The sequence below is a fragment of the Rana temporaria genome, chromosome 12, assembly GCF_905171775.1.
Source record: "Rana temporaria chromosome 12, aRanTem1.1, whole genome shotgun sequence".
Lineage (NCBI taxonomy): Eukaryota > Metazoa > Chordata > Amphibia > Anura > Ranidae > Rana > Rana temporaria.
In genome coordinates, this window is record NC_053500.1 from 32,281,943 (window position 1) to 32,301,575 (window position 19,633).

Below are 19,633 nucleotides of genomic sequence, written 5' to 3' on the forward strand. Positions count from 1 at the left end.
TTCACTGACAAAGAAACGGTCAGTCTATAATTTTAATGGTAGGTTTATTTTAATAGCGAGAGACAGAATAACAACAAAAATATCCAGAAAACGCATTTAAAAAAAAAAGTTATAAACTGATTTGCGTGAAATAAGTATTTGATCCCCTATCAATCAGCAAGATTTCTGGCACCCAGGTGTCTTCTATAGAGGTAATGAGCTGAGATTAGGAGCACTCGTTTAAAGGGAGTGCTCCTAATCTCAGCTTGTTACCTGTATAGAAGACACCTGTCCACAGAAGCAATCAGATTCCAATCTCTCCACCATGGCCAAGACCAAAGAGCCACCCAAGGATGTCAGGGACAAGATTGTAGACCTACACAAGGCTGGAATGGGCTGCAAGCCCATCGCCAAGCATCTTGGTGAGAGGGTGACAACAGTTGTTGGGATTATTCGCAAATGGAATCAAGCTCTTTGGCATCAACTGGAGGAGGAGGAGGAATGCTGCCTATGACCCCAAGAACACCATCCCCACCATCAATCATGGAGGTGGAAACATGCTTCGGGGGGTTTTCTGCTAAGGGGACAGGACAACTTCACTGCATCAGATGTTGGAAGTGAGAAGAATGGACTTTATAGGCACCAATTATATATAAAGTCCATTCTTCTCACTTCCAACATCTGATCTAACATATTTTTAGGACGTGGCACTGCGCTACTTCAGGCACCCACAGTCCATCCTGTGTTGGTCGGACCAATTTTTTTGATCCAACTTCACCGCATCAGATGGACGAGGGTGAGAACCTCCTTTTCTCAGCCAGGGCACTGAAAATGGGTTGTGGATGGGTATTCCAGCATGTCAATGACCCAAAACACACAGCCAAGGCAACAAAGCAGTGGCTCAAGAAGAAGCGCATTAAGGTCCTGGAGTGGCCTAGCCAGTCTTCAGACCTTAATCCCATAGAAAATACGTGGAGGGAGCTGAAGGTTCGAGTTACCAAATGTCAGCCTCCAAACCTAAACGACTAGAAGAGGATCTGCACATAAGGGTGGGGGAAAAAATCCCTCCTGAGATGTGTGCAAACCTGGTGGCCAACTACAAGAAACGTCTGACCTCTGTGATTGCCAACATGGCTTTTGGCACCAAGTACTAAGTCATGTTTTTTGAAGGGGTCAAATACTTATTTCACTCATTAAAATACAAATCAATTTATAACTATATGGATATTTTTGTTGTTATTCTGTCTCTCACTAATAAATCTACCATTAAAATGATAGACTGATCGCTTTTTTGTCAGTGGGTAAACATACAAAATCAGCAGAGGATCCAATCCTACCGCCCCCCGCCCCCCCTCACTGTAACAGATTGTGAATTGAGACTGCTGAAGGGCCTATGAGGCTCCTAACAGGCCAATGGGTGAGTATCTTAGGCCTGCTTTACAGGGGCTTCAGCTTGTAAAGAAGCTGTGTGAATAGCAAGCTTTTACAAAGTATTAGCAGAGCTTTCGGCAACCTTTTGGTGAAGCTTTTAAAGTGCCTTTCAGGTCCAGTTTGTAAATGTTGAACAAAGAGCCTACTGGGAGTGCTGATTGTCACTTTGACCCATTTGCTGGCAGGTCCATACGTTGTACGGACCTGACAGTGGGAGGTTTCACACACAAGTCTGGTGGAAGCATTTGGGCGGCTGCGTTGCCGCTCGACTGCTTCCACACACCCCAGCCATGTATTCCGGGCTCCGCTTGCCCATCTGCAGGCCCAGGACCAACATGACGAGTGGAGGGAGGATACTCGTCTGCTTTCCTCCCCCTCTTGCTGTGTCCCGAAAAAGCGACGTGTATGGCGTTACTTTCGGGTCTCAGTCACTTTCCCTGGCTAACACAGCGATTTGCATTGCGATACATTCAGTAGAGCCCAGAGGAGACATGGGGTGGGCTTTTAGACCCTACATGTCTCATTAACCACTTCCCGCCCGGTCAATGGACAATTGACGTCCGGGAAGTGGTTGTGAAATCCTGACTGGACGTCTATTGACGTCCTGCAGAATTTCATGCCGGCGCACGCCCGTGGTGATGCGGGGTGTCAGTCTGACACCCTGCATCTCCGGCTCACCGCCCCCAGTCACCCCCCTCCACACACAGTAAGAACAAAGGCTAGGATACACATTTAACCCCTTCCTCGCCCCCTAGTGTTAACCCCTTCCCTGCCAGTCACATTTATACAGTAATCAATGCATTTTTATAGCACTGATCGCTGTATAAATGTGAATGGTCCCAAAAATGTTTTCGATGTGTCCACTGCAATATCGCAGTCCTGAAAAAATGTGCAGATCGCCGTATTACTAGTAAAAAAAATAAAAAAATGTCAGAATTCTATCCCCTATTTTGTAGTCACTATAACCAATCACTATACGCTTATTGCTTTTTTTTTTTTTACCAAAAATACGTATCGGCCTAAACTGAGAAAAAAAATCGTTTTTTTAAAAAAAAATTGGATATTTATTATAGCAAAAAGTAAAAAATAGTGTTTTTTTTTTCAAAATTGTCGCTCTTTTTTTGTTTATAGCGCAACAAATAAAAACCGCAGAGGTGATCAAATAGCACCAAAAGAAAAGCTCTATTTGTGGGAAAAAAAGGACATCAATTTTGTTTGGGAGGCACGTCGCACGACCGCGCAATTTTAATTTAAAGCATCGCAGTGCTGAAAGCTGAAATTTCACCTGGGCAGGAAGGGGGTATATGTGCCCAGTAAGCAAGTGGTTAAAGAAATGCATTCTATGCATTTAAGCTAAAAAAAACCTCCTGTGATGCACCCAGTCTTTCCAGCAATGGGGACAAGCACACCAGCTCCAGCCAGTGTATCAGGTCCTGATTGGATAGATTGATAACAATGCAGCTATTGTCTCTCGCTGTCAATCAAATACAATGACGTGGGTGGGCGGGGCCAAGTCCTGCTGTCTGTGTCAATGGTTGCAGCAGCAGGACATGGGATCGCGCCCCCGCACGAGTTCCCCCGAGGGAGATCGGCTCTCAGCGCTACTTGAAGCGTGTTGAAAGAATGCTGAAATTGTTGTTTAACCACTTAAGCCCCGGACCATTTTGTTGCTAAATGACCGGGCCACTTTTTGCGATTCGGCACTGTGTCGCTTTAACTGACAATTGTGCGATGTGGCTCCCAAACAAAATTGATGTCCTTTTTTTGCCACAAATAGAGCTTTCTTTTGGTGGTATTTGATCACCTCTGCGGTTTTTATTTTTTGCACTATAAACAAAAATAGAGCGATAGTTTTGTTAAAATAAATATCCCCAAGATATAAAAAAAACTATTTTTTTCCTCAGTTTAGGCCGATACGTATTCTTCTGCATATTTTATTGATTGGTTTGCGCAAAAGTTATAGCGTCTACAAAATAGGGGATAGTTTTATAGCATTTTCATTAATATATATTTTTTTTTTTTTACTAGTAATGGCGGCGATCAGCGTTTTTTTTTTTTTTTATCGTGACTGCAACATTATGGTGCACACATCGGATACTTTTGACACATTTTTGGGGCCATTGTCATGTTTATGCTGATTACTGTGAAAATGACACTGACGGTAAAGGGGTTAACCACTAGGTGGCGCTGTAGGGGTTAAGTGTTCCCTAAGGAGTGATTCTTACTGTAGGGGGGCGTGGCTTGCTGTAACATGTCACTGATCGTGTTCCCGATGACAGGGAACACGATCAGTGACAGTGTCACTAGGCAGAACGGGGAGATGTTGTGTTTACACTAACATCTCCCCGTTCTATCTCTCCGTGAGATGATCACGGGTATGCCCGCGGGACCCGCTGGCGAGCTCACAGTGATCGCGGCGTGCGCCCGCCCGCAACAACCGCTTCTTAAAGGGGACGTATATATACGTTCTTTTGCCTGCCCGTGCCATGCTGCAGACGTGTATCTGCGGGCGGCAAGCGGTTAAAGCGACAATCAGCTCTCCTAGTAAGATCTTCATATAACATTTCTAAACAAGACCAGTGGGGCACTTTAAAGGCTTAGACCCCTTTCACATTGGGGCGCTTTGCAGGCGCTATAATGATAAAAATAAAGCGCCCTAAAACAGCGCTGCGGTCTCTCCAGTGTGAAAGCCCTCAGCGTGCTAGCAGGTCGGTAAAAAAAGTCCTGCTAGCAGCATCTTTGGAGCGGTGTGTTTACCGCTCCTGCCCATTGAAATCAATGGGCAACGTGGTTATACTGCCGGCAAAGTGCCTCTGCAGAGGTTTTAAGCCTTTCTCGGCCGCTAGTGGGGGGGGTAAAAGCGCCCCGCTATCAGCCGAATATCGCCGCGAAATTGACAGTAAAGCGCCGCTAAAAATAGCGGCGCATTTAACGCCGACGCACCCACCACTCCAGTGTGAAAGGAGCCTTAGAAAAACCTACTTCAAGCTTGCTGAAAGTTTTATAACTTTATAAAGTTTTATAATAACAAAACTGTGTTAAACAGGCCTTCAGCGAACAAAGACAGGTAAGCATAAAACTTAATGGGGGGGGGGGGTTGGGGCTATAGAAAGGATAACAGCACTGAAAGTAGAATTGGAAGTGACCCAGCAGCAGGCTGGCACTGATCCTCCTCTATGGTACCAGCATAATATGACTAAACAGCATTTAAGTTCAGTGACACAGTAGTAATACAATATATTGCAGACTATAATTAGTCAAATGTCTCTATTCAATTTCATTGATAAAAAGTAAAATCCAGCCTCTGCACATACACAAATTATTTTAGGCCACTACTATAATCACCAAAAGTAACAATAGTATTGCCCAACTCTTGAGCACCAGCTATTTAATAAATGCATGCTGTGTAATAAGATACAGCAACAATAGTCTTTCCAAACAAAATGAAAAAAGTAAATATATATATATATATATATATATATATATATATATATATATATATATAAGGGAGAAAGCAAAGAAAGTATGCACAGTACTTTTTCACATTTTGTTATTCCAAAATTGATTAAATTCATTGTTTTACCTAAAAAAAAAATCAAACAATACCCCATAATGACAACGTAGAAGACGTTTGAAATCTTTGCAAATTTATAAAAAAAAAAAAATCCTATGTACATAAGTATTCACAGCCTTTGCCCCATGACACTCAGGTGCATCCTGTTTTCACTGATCGTCCTTAAAGTGCTTGAGTGACAGGTTATTTACATATATCGTGCAATAGATTACAGATATGCACAGCTTCTGTGAAGTGCACAATTCACATCCCCTCCCCTCTCCTCCTCTCCCGTCCAGCTCTCCCAGGATTGGCTGTCTTTCCTGTGTTTTTCATTAAATGTTTTCAAAATATGGGGTGATCCGCAGTTCAGTGTAAACAGCCATCAGAATATACATAGACAAGAAGCTGTGCATGGCTGCAAGCTAGTGCACAAGATATGTAAATAACCTGTCACTCAAGCAAGGACTTTGGTCTTTATCTGGAAGTCTGTTTTATTTCACTGAAGAATAAAAAGAGGATTGCTCAGCGCTGGATTAACTCTGTGTGGCAAGACTGGGCACAGATGATAGGAAATCTTATTCTCTACATTGCGACATCAAAAAATTGGGGTTTTCATCCACTTTAAGATGTTTCTACAACTTGATTGGAGTCCACCTGTGGTAAATTCAGTTGATTGGACATAATTTGGAAAGGCACACACCTGTCTATATAAGGTCCCACAGTTCACTGTGCATGTCAGAGCACAAACCAAGCCATGAAAACCAAGGAATTGTTTGTAGACCTCAGAGACAGCATTATATCAGAGCACAGATCTGGGAAGGGTACAGAAAAATGTCTGCAGCATTGAAGATCCCAATGAGCACAGTGGCCTCCATCATCCATAAATGGAAGAAGTTAAAAACCACCAGGACTCTATCTTGAGTGGCCCACCTGGCCAAACTGAATGATCGGGGGGAGAAGGGCCTTAGTCAGGGAGGTGACCAAGAACCTGATAGTCACTTTGACAGAGCTCCAGCATTTCTCTGTGGAGACAGGAGAGCCTTCCAGAAGAACAACCATCTCTGCAGCACTCCACCAATCAGGTCTGTATGGTAGAGTGGACAGTTGGAAGCCACTCTTCAGTAAAAGTCACATGACAGCCCGCCTGGAGTTTGCCTAAAGGCACCTGAGGGACTCAGACCATGAGAAACAAAATTCTCTGGTCTGATGAAACAAAGATTAAACTCTTCAGCCTGAATGGCAAATGTCATGAAACCAGGCACCGCTCATCACCTGGCCAATACCATCCCTACAGTGAAGCATGGTGGTGGCAGCATTATGCTGTGGGAATGTTTTTCAGTGGCAGGAACTGGGAGACTAGTCAGGATCGAGAGAAAGATGAATGCAACAATGTACAGAGACATCCTTAATGAAAACCTGCTCCAGAGAGCTCTGGACCTCAGACTGGGGCGAGGGTTCATCTTAAAACAGGATAACAACCCTAAGCACACAGCCAAGATAACAAAGGAGTGGCTACGGGACAACTCTGTGAATGTCCTTGAGTGGCCCAGACTTGAACCCGATTGAACATCTCTGAGATCTGAAAATGGCTATGCACCGACGCTCCCCATCCAACCTGATGGGGCTTGAGAGGTCCTGCAAAGAAGAATGGGAGAAACTGCCCATAAAATAGGTGTGCCAAGCTTATAGCATCATATTCAGAAAGACTCGAGGCTGTAATTGGTGCCAAAGTATTGAGCAAGGGCTGTGAATACTGTATTTATCGGCGTATACCGCGCACTTTTCGTGGGTGCGCGGTATACGCCGATACCCACTTTCCCGCGCCGAGTTTTGAATACTGCGCCGACATATACCGAGCGCAGTACACTCGGGTATAGTCGGCCAGTCTCGGCTCCTTCCGCGCTCACGTCCTGGACGTACAGGACGTAAGCGCGAGTGTTGTCGAGCCTGCCCGACAATACACGAGTGTACTGTGCTCTGTATATGTCGGTGCAGTATTCAAACTCGGCGCGGGAAACGAGCGGGGAGGACGCCGCAGAAGGACGCCGGACCCGACGAAGAGGACACCCGAAGCCCGCAGACGGACCCCGGACCCGACGAAGAGGACACCCGAAGCCGCAGAAGGACGCCGGACCCGACGAAGAGGACACCCGAAGCCGCAGACGGACGCCGGACCCGACATGGACGCCGCGCAAGACACCAAAACTGTAAGTACAAAAAAAACTTTTTTTCCACAGGATTGGGGGCCACTTTAGGGGTGCGCGGTATACGCGGGAGCGCGTTATACCGCAATAAATACGGTATTTATGTACATGGGATTTTTTTCATTTGTTATTTTAAATAAATTTGGAAAGATTTCAAACAAACGTCTATCATGTTGTCATTATGGGGTATTGTTTGAAGAATTTTGAGGAAAATAATTAATTTAATCCATTTTGGAAGAGGGCTGTAATATAACAAAATGTGGAAAAAGTAAAGCGCTGTGAATACTTTCCGGATGCACTGTACCCCCTCACAAAGATTTTAAAGACTCTGACAACTCGCACAGTGAAAGGCTGCAGCAGGGGGCTGATCTGTGTGAAACAATAAGGGGTAGGTTTACTAAAACTGGTGCACTCGGAATTTGGTGAAGCTATGCATGGTAACCAATCAGCTTCTAACTTCAGCTTTTTCCAGTTAAGCTTTGACAATAAAACCTGGAAGCTAATTGGTTTCTATGCAGAGCTGCACCAGATTTTGCACTCTCTAATTTTAGTAAATCTACCCCCCTGTACTCACAGAATCAAATTAAGTCTAGCTTCACATGTATGCGGTTGCGGTCGATGTGTTTTTAAGGCACGTTTTGCGTTTTTAAACCCGCGTTTTTGCATGCATTTTGCGTGATTTTATTTATGTCCCTTTACAAACACTGGCCCGGATTCAGATAGGAGTTACGACAGTGTATCTCCGGATACGCCGTATGTCGTATCTATGCGCCTGATTCGTAGAATCAGTTACGCATAGATTTACCTAAGATCCGACCGGCGTAAGTCTCTTACACCGTCGTATCTTAGGCTGCATATTTACGCTGGCCGCTAGGTGGCGCTTCCGTAGATTTACGCAAGGAATATGCAACTTAGGTAGATACGCCGATTCAGAAACGTACGTCCGCCCGGCGCATTTTTTTACATCGTTTACGTTAGGCTTTTTCCGGCGTAAAGTTACTCCTGCTATATGAGGCGTATCCTATGTTAAGTATGGACGTCGGGCCAGCGTCAAATTTTACGTCGATTACGTCGTTTGCGAATAGGGCTGGGCGTAATTTACGTTCACGTCGAAAGCATTGGCTTGTTAATTTGGCGCATGCGCACTGGGATACGTTCACGGACGGCGCATGCGCTGTTAGCCAAAAACGTAATTTACGTGGGGTCAGCCTTCATTACCATGCAACACGCCCACTGCATGGAGAATTTGAATTCCGTGGGCTTACGCTGGACCACATACGCTACGCCGCCTAAACTTAGGGCGCAAGTTCTTTCTGAATACGGAACTTGCGCCCTAAGTTACGGCATAAGGTATCTGAGATACGTTACGCCCGCCGATAGATACACAATTGTATCTGAATCCGGGCCACTGTATATAACTGGTTGCTAAGGAGCGGGCCGGGAAGCTGGCTGCTGCATCCTTAAAAACCAATGATTCATCAACAGTGGTACCTGCTGATAGCTAAATGTAAAAAAAAAAAAAAGAAACAAATTACCGGCTAAATAATTCAAGAAAAAATACGACATGGGGTCTTCCCCAAATTCATTCCAGGATTTAGAGGGAACCCCATGCCCAAAAAAAGGGGGGTAGGGGCCCCCCAACTTTGTATCAGACCCTTATCCGAGCATGCAGCCCGGAAGGTAAGGGAGGGGATGAGCTAGCTCCTCCTTTTGGTGCTTTTGGGCAGGGCGGGCTCTGCCCCACCCCAAAGCACCTTGTTCCCATGTGGTGACAAGGGCCTCTTCCCCACAACCTTGGCCGGAGATTGTGGGGGTCTGCGGGCAGGGGACTTATCGGAATCTTGAATCCCCCTTTAAAAAAGGCCCCCAGATCCCATCCCCCTCCCCCAATGTGAATGAGTATGGGATACCCATACCCATTTGCCAAAAAAGGAACAAAAAAAACACATGGGTGTGAACATAGGGTGAGGCACCAGGATTTATGTCTGAGCCAGCATCTCAGTTCAGGAAGTAGATGCCAACCATAGATGACTGCCGAACAAAGATATCTCCGTTCCTAGTAGACAAAAGCAAATGAAGCCATTGTCGGAGAGAAGTACTGGAATCTCTGTGAGAGGGAATAAATACTTGAAAGTTTTACACATACACATTATGTAGCATTCATGCACTTTACATGAAAATATATATCTGAGGCTAGTCTGCCTCTACTGCAGGCAAAATATTTTTTTCACTTGTATATATACATAAATCGATCAGCCATAACTCTATGACCATTGACAGGTAACGTGAATAACATTGATTATCTTCATACAATGGTATCTGAAAGTGGGTGGGATATAATAGGCAGCAAGTGAACATGTTGTCCCAGAATTTGATGTGTTGCAAGCAGAAAAAAAAATGGGCAAGTGTATGGATTTGAGCGGCTTTTACAAAGGGCCAAATACTGGCTAGACGACTGGGTCAGAGCAACTACAGCTTTAGTGGGATGCTCCTGGACTACAGTGGTCAGGACCTACCACAAGTGGTCCGAGGAGGGAAAGCTGAAGAACCAAGCGGCCAAGGCTCATTGATGTACAGTGGAACCTCGGATTACGAGCATTATCCGTTCCAGGGAAATGCTCGTAATCCAAAGTATTCGCATATCAAAGCGAGTTTCCCCATCGAAGTCAGTGTAAACAAAAATTATTTGTTCTGCATTGACTTCAATGGCATGCAATACCGCATGAGGCCAGAGGTGGGGGGGTGCCGGAGAGCCTCAGAAACAGCGGGAAAGGCCTGAGGACAGCTCGGCTGACCTCGGAAACTTGAGGCTCGGGAACGGAGTATTTCTGTGTCTTTCCGAGCATCTCTGAACGGCGCAGATCGGCTCCGGGCCCCCCCCCACCTCAGGCCAAACATGGTACTGCACACCGCTTTGGCCTGAATCCTGCTCTTTTTGCGAGACAACACTCGCAAACCAAGTTTTTTAAAAATACAGTGCTCATGTTGCGAAACACTCGTTAACCACGTTTCTCGCAATCCAAGGTTCCACTGTACGTGGGAAAAGGCCGAACCATGTAGTCTGATCCAATATAAGACATACTGTAGCTCGAATTGCTGAAAAACGTCATGGTGGTTCATATAGAAAGGTGTCAGGAGACACAGTGCATCGCAGTTTGTTGCGTATGGGACTACATAGCCACAGACCACAGCACCCCTTCCTTTTTAAGACCCGTCCTGTCATTTTCATGGGATGAGGACAGGGGGACAGGGTGGGATGAGCACAGGGGGACAGGGTGGGATGAGCACAGGGGGACAGGGTGGGATGAGGACAGGGGGACAGGGTGGGATGAGCACAGGGGGACAGGGTGGGATGAGCACAGGGGGATAGGGTGGGATGAGCACAGGGGGATAGGGTGGGATGAGCACAGGGGGACAGGGTGGGATGAGCACAGGGGGACGGGGTGGGCTTTTTCACCGCCCCCCGCAAAGTGCCGCCCTAGGCCTGGGCCTTGTCGGCCTAGGCCATAATACATCTCTGGTGCCCATGCTGACCCGTGTCCACAGCCACAAGAACTTACAATAGGCATGTGAGCATCAGAATTGGACCGTGGAGTAATGGAAGGAGGTGGCCTGGTCTGATGAATTCAAGAAGGGGTGTTGGCTTGCCCACCAAATTCTCCAGATCACAATCCAATTGAGCATTTTTAGGATGTGTTGGAAAAAACATACCCAATCCATGGAGGCTCCATCTCCCAACTTACAGGACTTAAAGGATCTGCTATTGAGGGCTTGGTGGTAGATACCACCACAGCATAGCTTGAGAGGTCTAGTGGAGTCCATACCTCGATGAGTCGTAGTGGGTGGTCATAATGCTATGATTGATCTGTGTATATCTGACCTCTGTTCCGCATGCGATTATCATTAGTGCAAGGTCTGTGTATCAGAACAGAAATAAGGACCTGAGTGTTTCTAAGAAGCCATATAGCAAAGACTTCATATTCGGCCAACATCAATCTGGACCATACAAGATTTGTTTGAAAAAAGGAGTCCAGCAAGTTCGGGTGGACAGTGGTGGATTCTCCAAATCAGAACCTCTGCGTTTTCCTTCTGGTGTAAAAAAAAATGAAATCCTAATGGGGCAAGCAAGACTCCTTTCTCAATGGCAACATCACCACTACTGGGACAGAGAAGTGGCACCCAATGGATGATTCCAAAATATTTCCTGTACTGACTTTAACTTCAGTCAAATTTTTTATAGACAGCTAAATAATGACGTTGTGTATCAAATACGCGTCCTTTTAAAACGAGGCTTGTAGAATAATACTGATTTGATTGAAACCTCCTGCTTGGTTTTAGAGCTTGTGTAAGACCCTGTATCATGGCTTCTGGAATGCCGGTGACATCACTAAGGATAAGGCACAGGGAGGACCTGGCTGGCACAGCACCTTAGAGAAAGGGGCACCATCTTGTACGTGGAGATCTGAAGCCAGGATGTGGACCCCTGAGGGTTCTGAAGGTCACTTTGTTCTAGAACATCTCGACAATAAGGACTAAGATGGAGCACAGTTATTGCTTTAGCCACTAGGCTATGAGTTGGATCCAGACCCTCAAGGGTCTTCGATGTGCAGGTGTACAAACAGTGTAGCTGGAGACAAGGAGGCTCCATCCTTAGAAAGCATGTGGACATGGCGGTATCCTGGGGGAACAAAAGATTTGTACAAGTCAATTACCTACTTCTATACACAGGATAAGCATAGGTGTGCGCAGCCCGAGCTCAAACACACATGCATGTATATGGCACACACTTATAAATAAATGTAAACAAACATGTTCAAATATTCTAAAACATGAGCAGTGGATACGTGTTCCCCCGAAAGTAAGACCTACTCCGAAAATAAGACCTAGCATTATTTTCCAGGAGGGCTGCAATATAAGCCCTACCCTGAAAATAAGCCCTAGTTTACAATGCTTGTAAAATCCTATAATCCTCTCTATTACAGTAGTATATGTGTGTGTTTCTGTAATATAATTGTGGGGAAGAGAGCTCCGGCGGGTCACAGAAGCGCAGAGCGGCGCTATAACGAAGGTATTTGGCACAATTATATTACAGAAACACACACATTGTATATTACCGTATTTATCGGCGTATACGGCGCACTATTTTGCCCTGAAAATCAGGGCAAAATCGTGGGTGCGCGGTATACGCCGATACCCGCTTTCCCGCGCTGAATTTGAATACTGCGCCGGCATATACCGAGCGCAGTACACTCGTGTATCTTCGGGCAGTTTCGGCGCCTCTCGCGCTGACGTCCTAGACGTACAGGACGTCACCACGAGAGTAGCCGAGCCTGCCCGATGATACACGAGTGTACTGCGCTCGGTATATGCCGGCGCAGTATTCAAACTCGGCGCGGGGAGGACGCCGGACCCGACGAAGAGGACATCCGAAGCCGCAGACGGACGCCGGACCCGACGAGGCCGCAGATGGACGCCGCGGAAGACACCAAAACTGTAAGTACAAAAAATCTTTTTTTCACAGGAATCCGGGTCAAGTTTAGGGGTGCGCGCTATACGCGGGAGCGCGCTTTCCCCCGGTAAATACGGTATATAATACTGTAATAGCGTGGATTATAGGATTTTACAAGCATTTAACTCAGTTCACACTGGGGATTCCTGACAGGCAGGGAGAGAGAGAGAGGGGGAGAGAAGACAGCACATTACATGGTAAGACCTACCCCGAAAATAAGCCCTACTGTGTCTTTTGTTGCCAAAATTAATATAAGACCCAGGCTTATTTTTGGGGAAACACGATACGTCACTAAGGCAGAGGTTGGTGTTAGTCATTAGAGCAGTGGACGGTGTCAGTAGGGCAGAGATTAGTGTCAGTAGTTTTTTATTTTTATTAATTTTAACAATATTATTATTATTATTTTTAGGATCCCTGTTGGGGGGCTTTGGTAAAATACCAGGAGTCTGAACAGACCCCTGATGTCTCACTTTTGAGACAAAGATTCCCCAGTCCCTTTCTCTGCAGCCTCAGCTGCACTGGGCAGTGAATGAATGGGAAGTCCTCTATGCTGAGCCGCTTCCCATTCATTCACAAACCGAAGCATAGTAAACAGTTCATAATGCTTCAGTTATGAATGACACAGCTAGTGATCGGTACAGATCATTTTCTGTGTTCATTCAGAAAAGGAAGGGGGCTGGTAAATTACAAATTTACCAGCCCCTGTTCCTGCTCTCCATCCTGAAATATCCCCCATGTGTGCTTGCAGCAGCTAGTAGGAGAGAAGAGGAGGGAAACCGGAAGCAGGCGGAATATGCGTTGCTCAAGGTGATTACAGGGTGGCAAGGCACACTCAGTACATCCCATGCACACGCCTATGATGAGCCCCGCGTGTCTATGCCACATCTAATAAAATAATTTACTTAGAAGAATCTGGTTGTTACTGGCATCATAGACTGTTCTCTTTCAGACACATTGGATATGACATGGAAGTGTTGACCACAGCAATCATATTTTGACTTTCGTATTTCCTATTTAGATAAGAAAGTCAAGGCTGAACTCAAGCGAACAGCTAAATACACCATTGACATAGAAACATACCAACTGATTTACCCGCAAATTGTTTTGTAATTTTAATTATCTGTTCTCGATGTGCAGAGAGAACAGCCAGGTCTTAGATCTCTGTACAGACTACATTCCAATTGAGCAGTACAACCTGGTCTAGGACCCGCCCTCAGCCTGTGATTGGACCATGAAGGTTTGGTACACTGAGCGAGTCATCATTCTTCCCTCCAGCACTCTGAAGTCCTGGTTGGCTCAGAGCGCGGCCTCTCATTGTTCCAGCACTGTCTCAGCTGCAGCACCGCTCTGCTTACTTCCTGGTCTCACAGGACACACCGAAAGCAGTTCCTTCTGCTTTCCGTCAAACTCCTGTGGAGAAGGAGCAGGGGGTAGCTTAATGGCAGTGTGTGTGTCTATGGATGCACAAAGCCTGGCTCGGAAGGATCTGTGCAGTGGCGGTGCGTCCATAGGGACGCAGGAGCGCCGTCCCCTCTGGCTCGCTCACAGCCAGTAAAATATACAGATTCATACACTGTATGAATCTGTATATTTTCGCCGCTGCCATCCACTATTCAGCTGGCCGGAAGTTGAGCGCCGGTCAGCTGAATAGCGGCAGCTGACTGGCTGTGTGGAAGTGCCTATCAGGGCCCTGAGGCTGTAGTCGGCTTCCTGAAGCTCATCCTTGGGGCGTACCGGCCGTACGTCCGAGGATAAGACTGACAGGCGTCTCAGCCAATCAGGTAACCTGATTGGCTGAAGCGTCATCGAGGGCGGGACGAGGGACATCGAGGGACGTAGAAGCCACAAAGGTAAGGGGGCATAGTGGCTACAAGTGTGGGCACAGTGGCGACAATTGGGGGCACAGTGGCGACAATTGGGGGCTGTGTTTGATGGCATAGTGGTGACAATTGATGGCACAGTAGCTGCGTTTGATGGTATGGCACAGTGGCTGTGTTTAGATGGCATGGCACGGTGGCTGCGTTTTGATGGCATGGCACAGTGGCTGCGTTTTGATGGCACGGTGGCTGCGTTTTGATGGCATGGCACAGTGGCTGCGTTTTGATGGCATGGCACAGTGGCTGCATTATGATAGCAGGGTTGCTGCGTTTTGATGGCATGGCACAGTGGCTGCATTTTGATAGCACGGTGGCTGCGTTTTGATGGCATGGCACAGTGGTTGCGTTTTGATGGCATGGCACAGTGGTTGCGTTTTGATGGCATGGCACAGTGGCTGCGTTTTGATGGCACGGTGGCTGCGTTTAGATGGCATGGCACAGTGGCTGCGTTTTGATGGCACAGTGGTTGCGTTTTGATGGCACAGTGACTGCATTTGATGGCATGGCACAGTGGTGACAATTGATAGGTACAGTGAGGCTGCAATTGTTTTTTTTTTTCTTTCGTTTGCGCCCCCCAAAAATTTTGAGCTCCAGCCGCCACTGGATCTGTGCATGGGTGCCCCTTAGCACCCAGCTTGCTAAGGGGGCACCCAGAGGAAGGAGGACCGGACAGCGGCGATAGGGGACTTCCAGAAGAGGAGGTAAGGAACAGCTCTGTGCAATATCATTGCACAGAGCAGGTAAGCATAACATCTTTTTTTTGTTTTAAGCCCCAAAAAATGTATCCTTTGCTATCACTTTAATATATATATAGTAAATGGATAAACAGGAATAAATAATTCATATTTGGCTTGAGTTCAGCTTTGATGCATATGACTAGTTATTTTGGATATTGACACAATAAGAGTTATTATAATAGCCTCGGTGCCCACTGTTCGGCTATTACGTCTATCAAGCTACCCTCCTATTACCCTCTTACCTTGCTTCAGGCTGAGGAATGGCACTGTGTACTGTCCCACAAAGTCATTACTGGATGTCTTGTCGTAATCTTCCACCACAAATCTGACCAGCGCCAGGTCTGGGCAGAGGACTTCCAGTCGAAGGGACTCGTTCCATGTGGGGTTAAATCCTGGGAAGAATCGAGGTGTTAATATTTACTTATTATTACTATTCCTTCCTATTTTTTCACATAGTTACATAGTAGGTGAGGTTGAAAAAAGACACAAGTCCAACCTATGTGTGTGATTATATGTCAGTATTACATTGTATTTACTTGTAAGTTGCAGTCCTTCAGGTGCTTATCTAATAGTTTTTTGAAACTATCGATACTCCCCGCTGAGAACACCACCTGTGGAAGGGAATTCCACATCCTTACCACTCTTACAGTAAAGAACCCTCTACTCAGTTTAAAATTAGAAAAAAAAACGGTTTAAACTTAATGAGTGGCCACGTGTCTTATTGAACTCCCTTCAACAGAAAAGTGTTATCCCTATTGTGGGGTCACCAGTACGGTATTTGTAGATTGAAATCATATCCCCTCTCAAGCGTCTCTTCTCCAGAGAGAATAAGTTCAGTGCTTGCATTATGGGAAACTGTGTCAAATGCTTTCGCAAAATCCAGGTACACCACATCTAGGGGCCTTCCTTTATCTAGATGGCAACTCGCCTCCTCATAGAAGGTTAATAGATTGGTTTGGTAAGAACGATTCTTCATGAATCCATGCTGATTACTGCTAATGATACCTTCTTGTTACTAAAATCCTGTCTATAGTCCTTTATCATCCCCTCCAAGAGCTTGCATACTGTTGATGTTAGGCTAACTGGTCTGTAATTCCCAGGGATGTATTTTGGCCCTTTTTTAAATCCAGCTGCTACATTGGCTTTTCTCCAATCAGCTGGTACCATGCCAGTCAGTAAACTGTCAGTAACAAAAACTGACGCTGTAGTGACTGGCATTGTCTAGGCTTGGATAACAAAACCAATTAAAGGACATGCTCGTATGATATGATTCGAGGGGCTTTTGCACACAAACTCTACTTTTCGGGTGGATACTTCCCCAGCATGGAGTGTAGCTCTGCTATTATTAAAGAGCCAATCACATTGATTGTTCACCAGTCAATCATGTCCAAATGATCAGCTGTGGATATTACTTTAAAAAAAATGCTTAATACTGTTTTAGCCGCCTTTGGTATGCAGCCTTTTCTTATCCAGAATTTCTAACAACTCTTCTCAGTGTCTAATGAGTATAAAATCTAGTGAATCTACCGTATTTATCGGCATATACCGCGCACTTTTTTTTCCCTGAAATTCAGGGCAAAATCGTGGGTGCGCGATATACACCGATACCCGCTTCCTGCGCTTTGTTTGAATCACTGCGCCGACATATACCGAGCGCAGTACACTCGGGTATAGTCGGCCAGCTCGGCTACTCTCGCGGTCACGTCGTGTGCGTCCTGTATGTCGTTTACGCAAGGATTTGAGCCCGCCCGACTATACCCAAGTGTACTCCGCTCGGTATATGTCGGCGCAGTGGTTCGAACACAGTGCGGGAAGCGGGGATCGAGCGGGGATGGACGTCGGACCGGACGAGGCCGCCGATGGACGCGCTGGACGACGGGCAGGACGCGATGGACAACGGGCAAGACACCGACGAGGACATTCAAACTGTAAGTATTATTTTTTTTTTGCAGGAATCTTCCTTCAATTTCGGGGGTGCGCGCTATACGCCGGGGCACGTTATAGCCCGATAAATACGGTATTTAATAATATCAAATAACCAACTTTGAATCATTACAGCATACAAATAAACTGTAAACCCCCCACTGGAGGTAAAAAAACACACCGTTGTTGAGGATGTAGGTCGTCTCCTGCTCCCTCTTCCTCCCCAGACTGTGAATCTCAACTCGGATAAATGGATCAACTATTGAATTCGGATTTTCCTGGTTTAGTTTTGGAAGTTGCTGAGCTGAAATGATCTAAGGAAAGAAGATAAACTTTGAATAGTATATTGAATCACACCTTCAGGCATTATACAAGAAAAAAGTATTAGTATAATAAGATAAAAAATAGGGATTTGCCTGGGGAAAAATAAAAATGGGGGTTTCACAAGACATGTTTACCACAATTGTGTGATCAAGTATACATCAATAAAAAACTATCACCTTTACTTTATTTCACTTTTCTATTACAAAGTAACTTGCAGTGCTGTGAAAAAGTATTTGCCCCCTTCCCTGATTGTTTATAATCTTTTGAATACTTGTCACACGTAAAGTGGTTCTAAAGGTTAGTTTTATTTCATAAAAATAAGAAACATGCTTATACTTACCTGCTCTGATCAGCTTCTTCTAGGGTTTCCCCGCCGGCACTCCAGGCCCTTCCTCTTCATCCGAAAGCCGATTTCCATGGGGGCACCCATGCGTGCTCACCCCCGAGTCCTGCTGCTGCATGCATTGACACAGACAGCGGGATTCAGCCCTGCCCCCTCGTGCACTGGATTTGATTGACAGCAGCGGGAGCCAATGGTTCCTGCTGCGATCAATCTGTCCAGTGAGGAGAGAGACAGCAGCTGGAGCCACTGTGCTTGTGCACATTGCTGGATCAGATAGGCTTAGATAAGGAATTTGCACCCACTTCCGGCCACACAGTCTCGGGCAGACTGCAGGCATGACGTCACCTCCAGTCCCCCCCCCTTGTGTTCTGGGAACACTCGGCTCCCAGTACACAGCGGGAGCCAATCGGCGTAGGGAACCGAGCAGTGAAGACGGAGCGCTTCACTTCCTGGTTCCCTCACCGAGGATAGCGGGGGGGGGGGGGCAGCAGAGTGACAAGCGATTGCTCGTCCTCTGCTGCGGACGGCGCTGGGACTCCAGGACAGGTAAGTGTCCTAATATTAAAAGTCAGCAGCTGCAGTATTTTTAGCTGCTGGTTTTTAATATTTTTTTTTCAGCGGAGATCCGCTTTAATGCCCGACCTTGCTAAATCATGAATGTACTGTGATTAACCAAATTTTTTGGAGAGCTGAGTTAAATTTCACTTGCTACATCCAGGCCTGATTACCGACAGACCTGTTGATTCAAGAAATCACTTAAATAGAAGCTGTCTGACAACGTGAAGCGCGCTAAAAAATCTCAAAAAGCAACAAATAATGCCGTGATCTAAAGAAATTCAAGAACAGATGAGAAACAAAAGTGATTGACATGTATTAGTCTGGAAAGGGTTACAAAGATATTTCTAAGGCGAACCATGGTGTGAGAGCCATTATCCACAAATGGAGAAAACCTGGAACAGTGGTGAACCTTCCCAGGAGTGGCAGGCCTACTAAAATAACGACTCACTGGCATCGGGTAATATCAGTGTTCATGATTCAACTAAAAGAACTGGGCAAAAATGGCATCCATGGAAGAGTCCCAAGGCAAAAGCCATTGCTGACCAAAAGGCTCGTTTCACATTTGCCAAAAAACATCTTGATTATCCCTAAAGACTTTTGGGCAAATATTCTGTGAACTTTTTGGATGGTGTGCGTTCTGTTACATCTGGCGTAAAACTAACACAGCATGTCATAAAAACAACATCATACCAACATTCACACATGGTGATGGTCTGGGGCTGCTTTGCAGCTTCAGGACCTGGACGACCTGCCATAATTGATGGAACCATGAATTCTGAGCTCTACCAGAAAATCCTGAAGGAGAATGTCCGGCCATCAGTTTGTGACCTCAAGCTCAAGAGCACTTGGGTTATGCAGCAGGACAATGATCCGAAACACACCAGCAAGTCTACCTCTAAATGGCTCAAAAAACAAAATAAAGGATTTGGTGTTCGTCCCATAACAGGCCTAAACGTCTTCTCCAAGGTAATGGAGAAAGTAGTGGTACAACAGCTGCAACAGCATTTAGACACCCATGAGTTGCTCGATCCATTTTTAATCGGGTTTCCGTCCCAGGCACGGGACAGAAACAGCACTGCTCAAAATATGGGATGATGTTCTCGAGGCCGCAGACGAAGGAGAATCTTGTCTTCTGGTACTGTTGGACCTACTGTTGGCTTTTGACACGGTAGACCACAAACGATTACGGACT

At 45.9% G+C, this 19,633-nt stretch overlaps 1 protein-coding gene across 1 annotated transcript in view; it reads right to left on the reverse strand.

The window, feature by feature from the left end:
• Positions 1–10,693: 10,693 nt before the first annotated feature.
• Positions 10,694–19,633, reverse strand: part of PLCD3 (phospholipase C delta 3) — a 99,453-nt gene continuing 90,513 nt past the window's right edge. The window contains exons 13-15 of the mRNA XM_040331618.1: positions 17,398–17,530; positions 15,536–15,685; positions 10,694–11,848 (exon numbers count right to left, since the gene is read on the reverse strand). Of these exons, the coding sequence (XP_040187552.1) occupies positions 11,760–11,848; positions 15,536–15,685; positions 17,398–17,530 (372 nt within the window). The 3' untranslated portion in view covers positions 10,694–11,759. The remainder of the gene's footprint in view (positions 11,849–15,535; positions 15,686–17,397; positions 17,531–19,633) is intronic.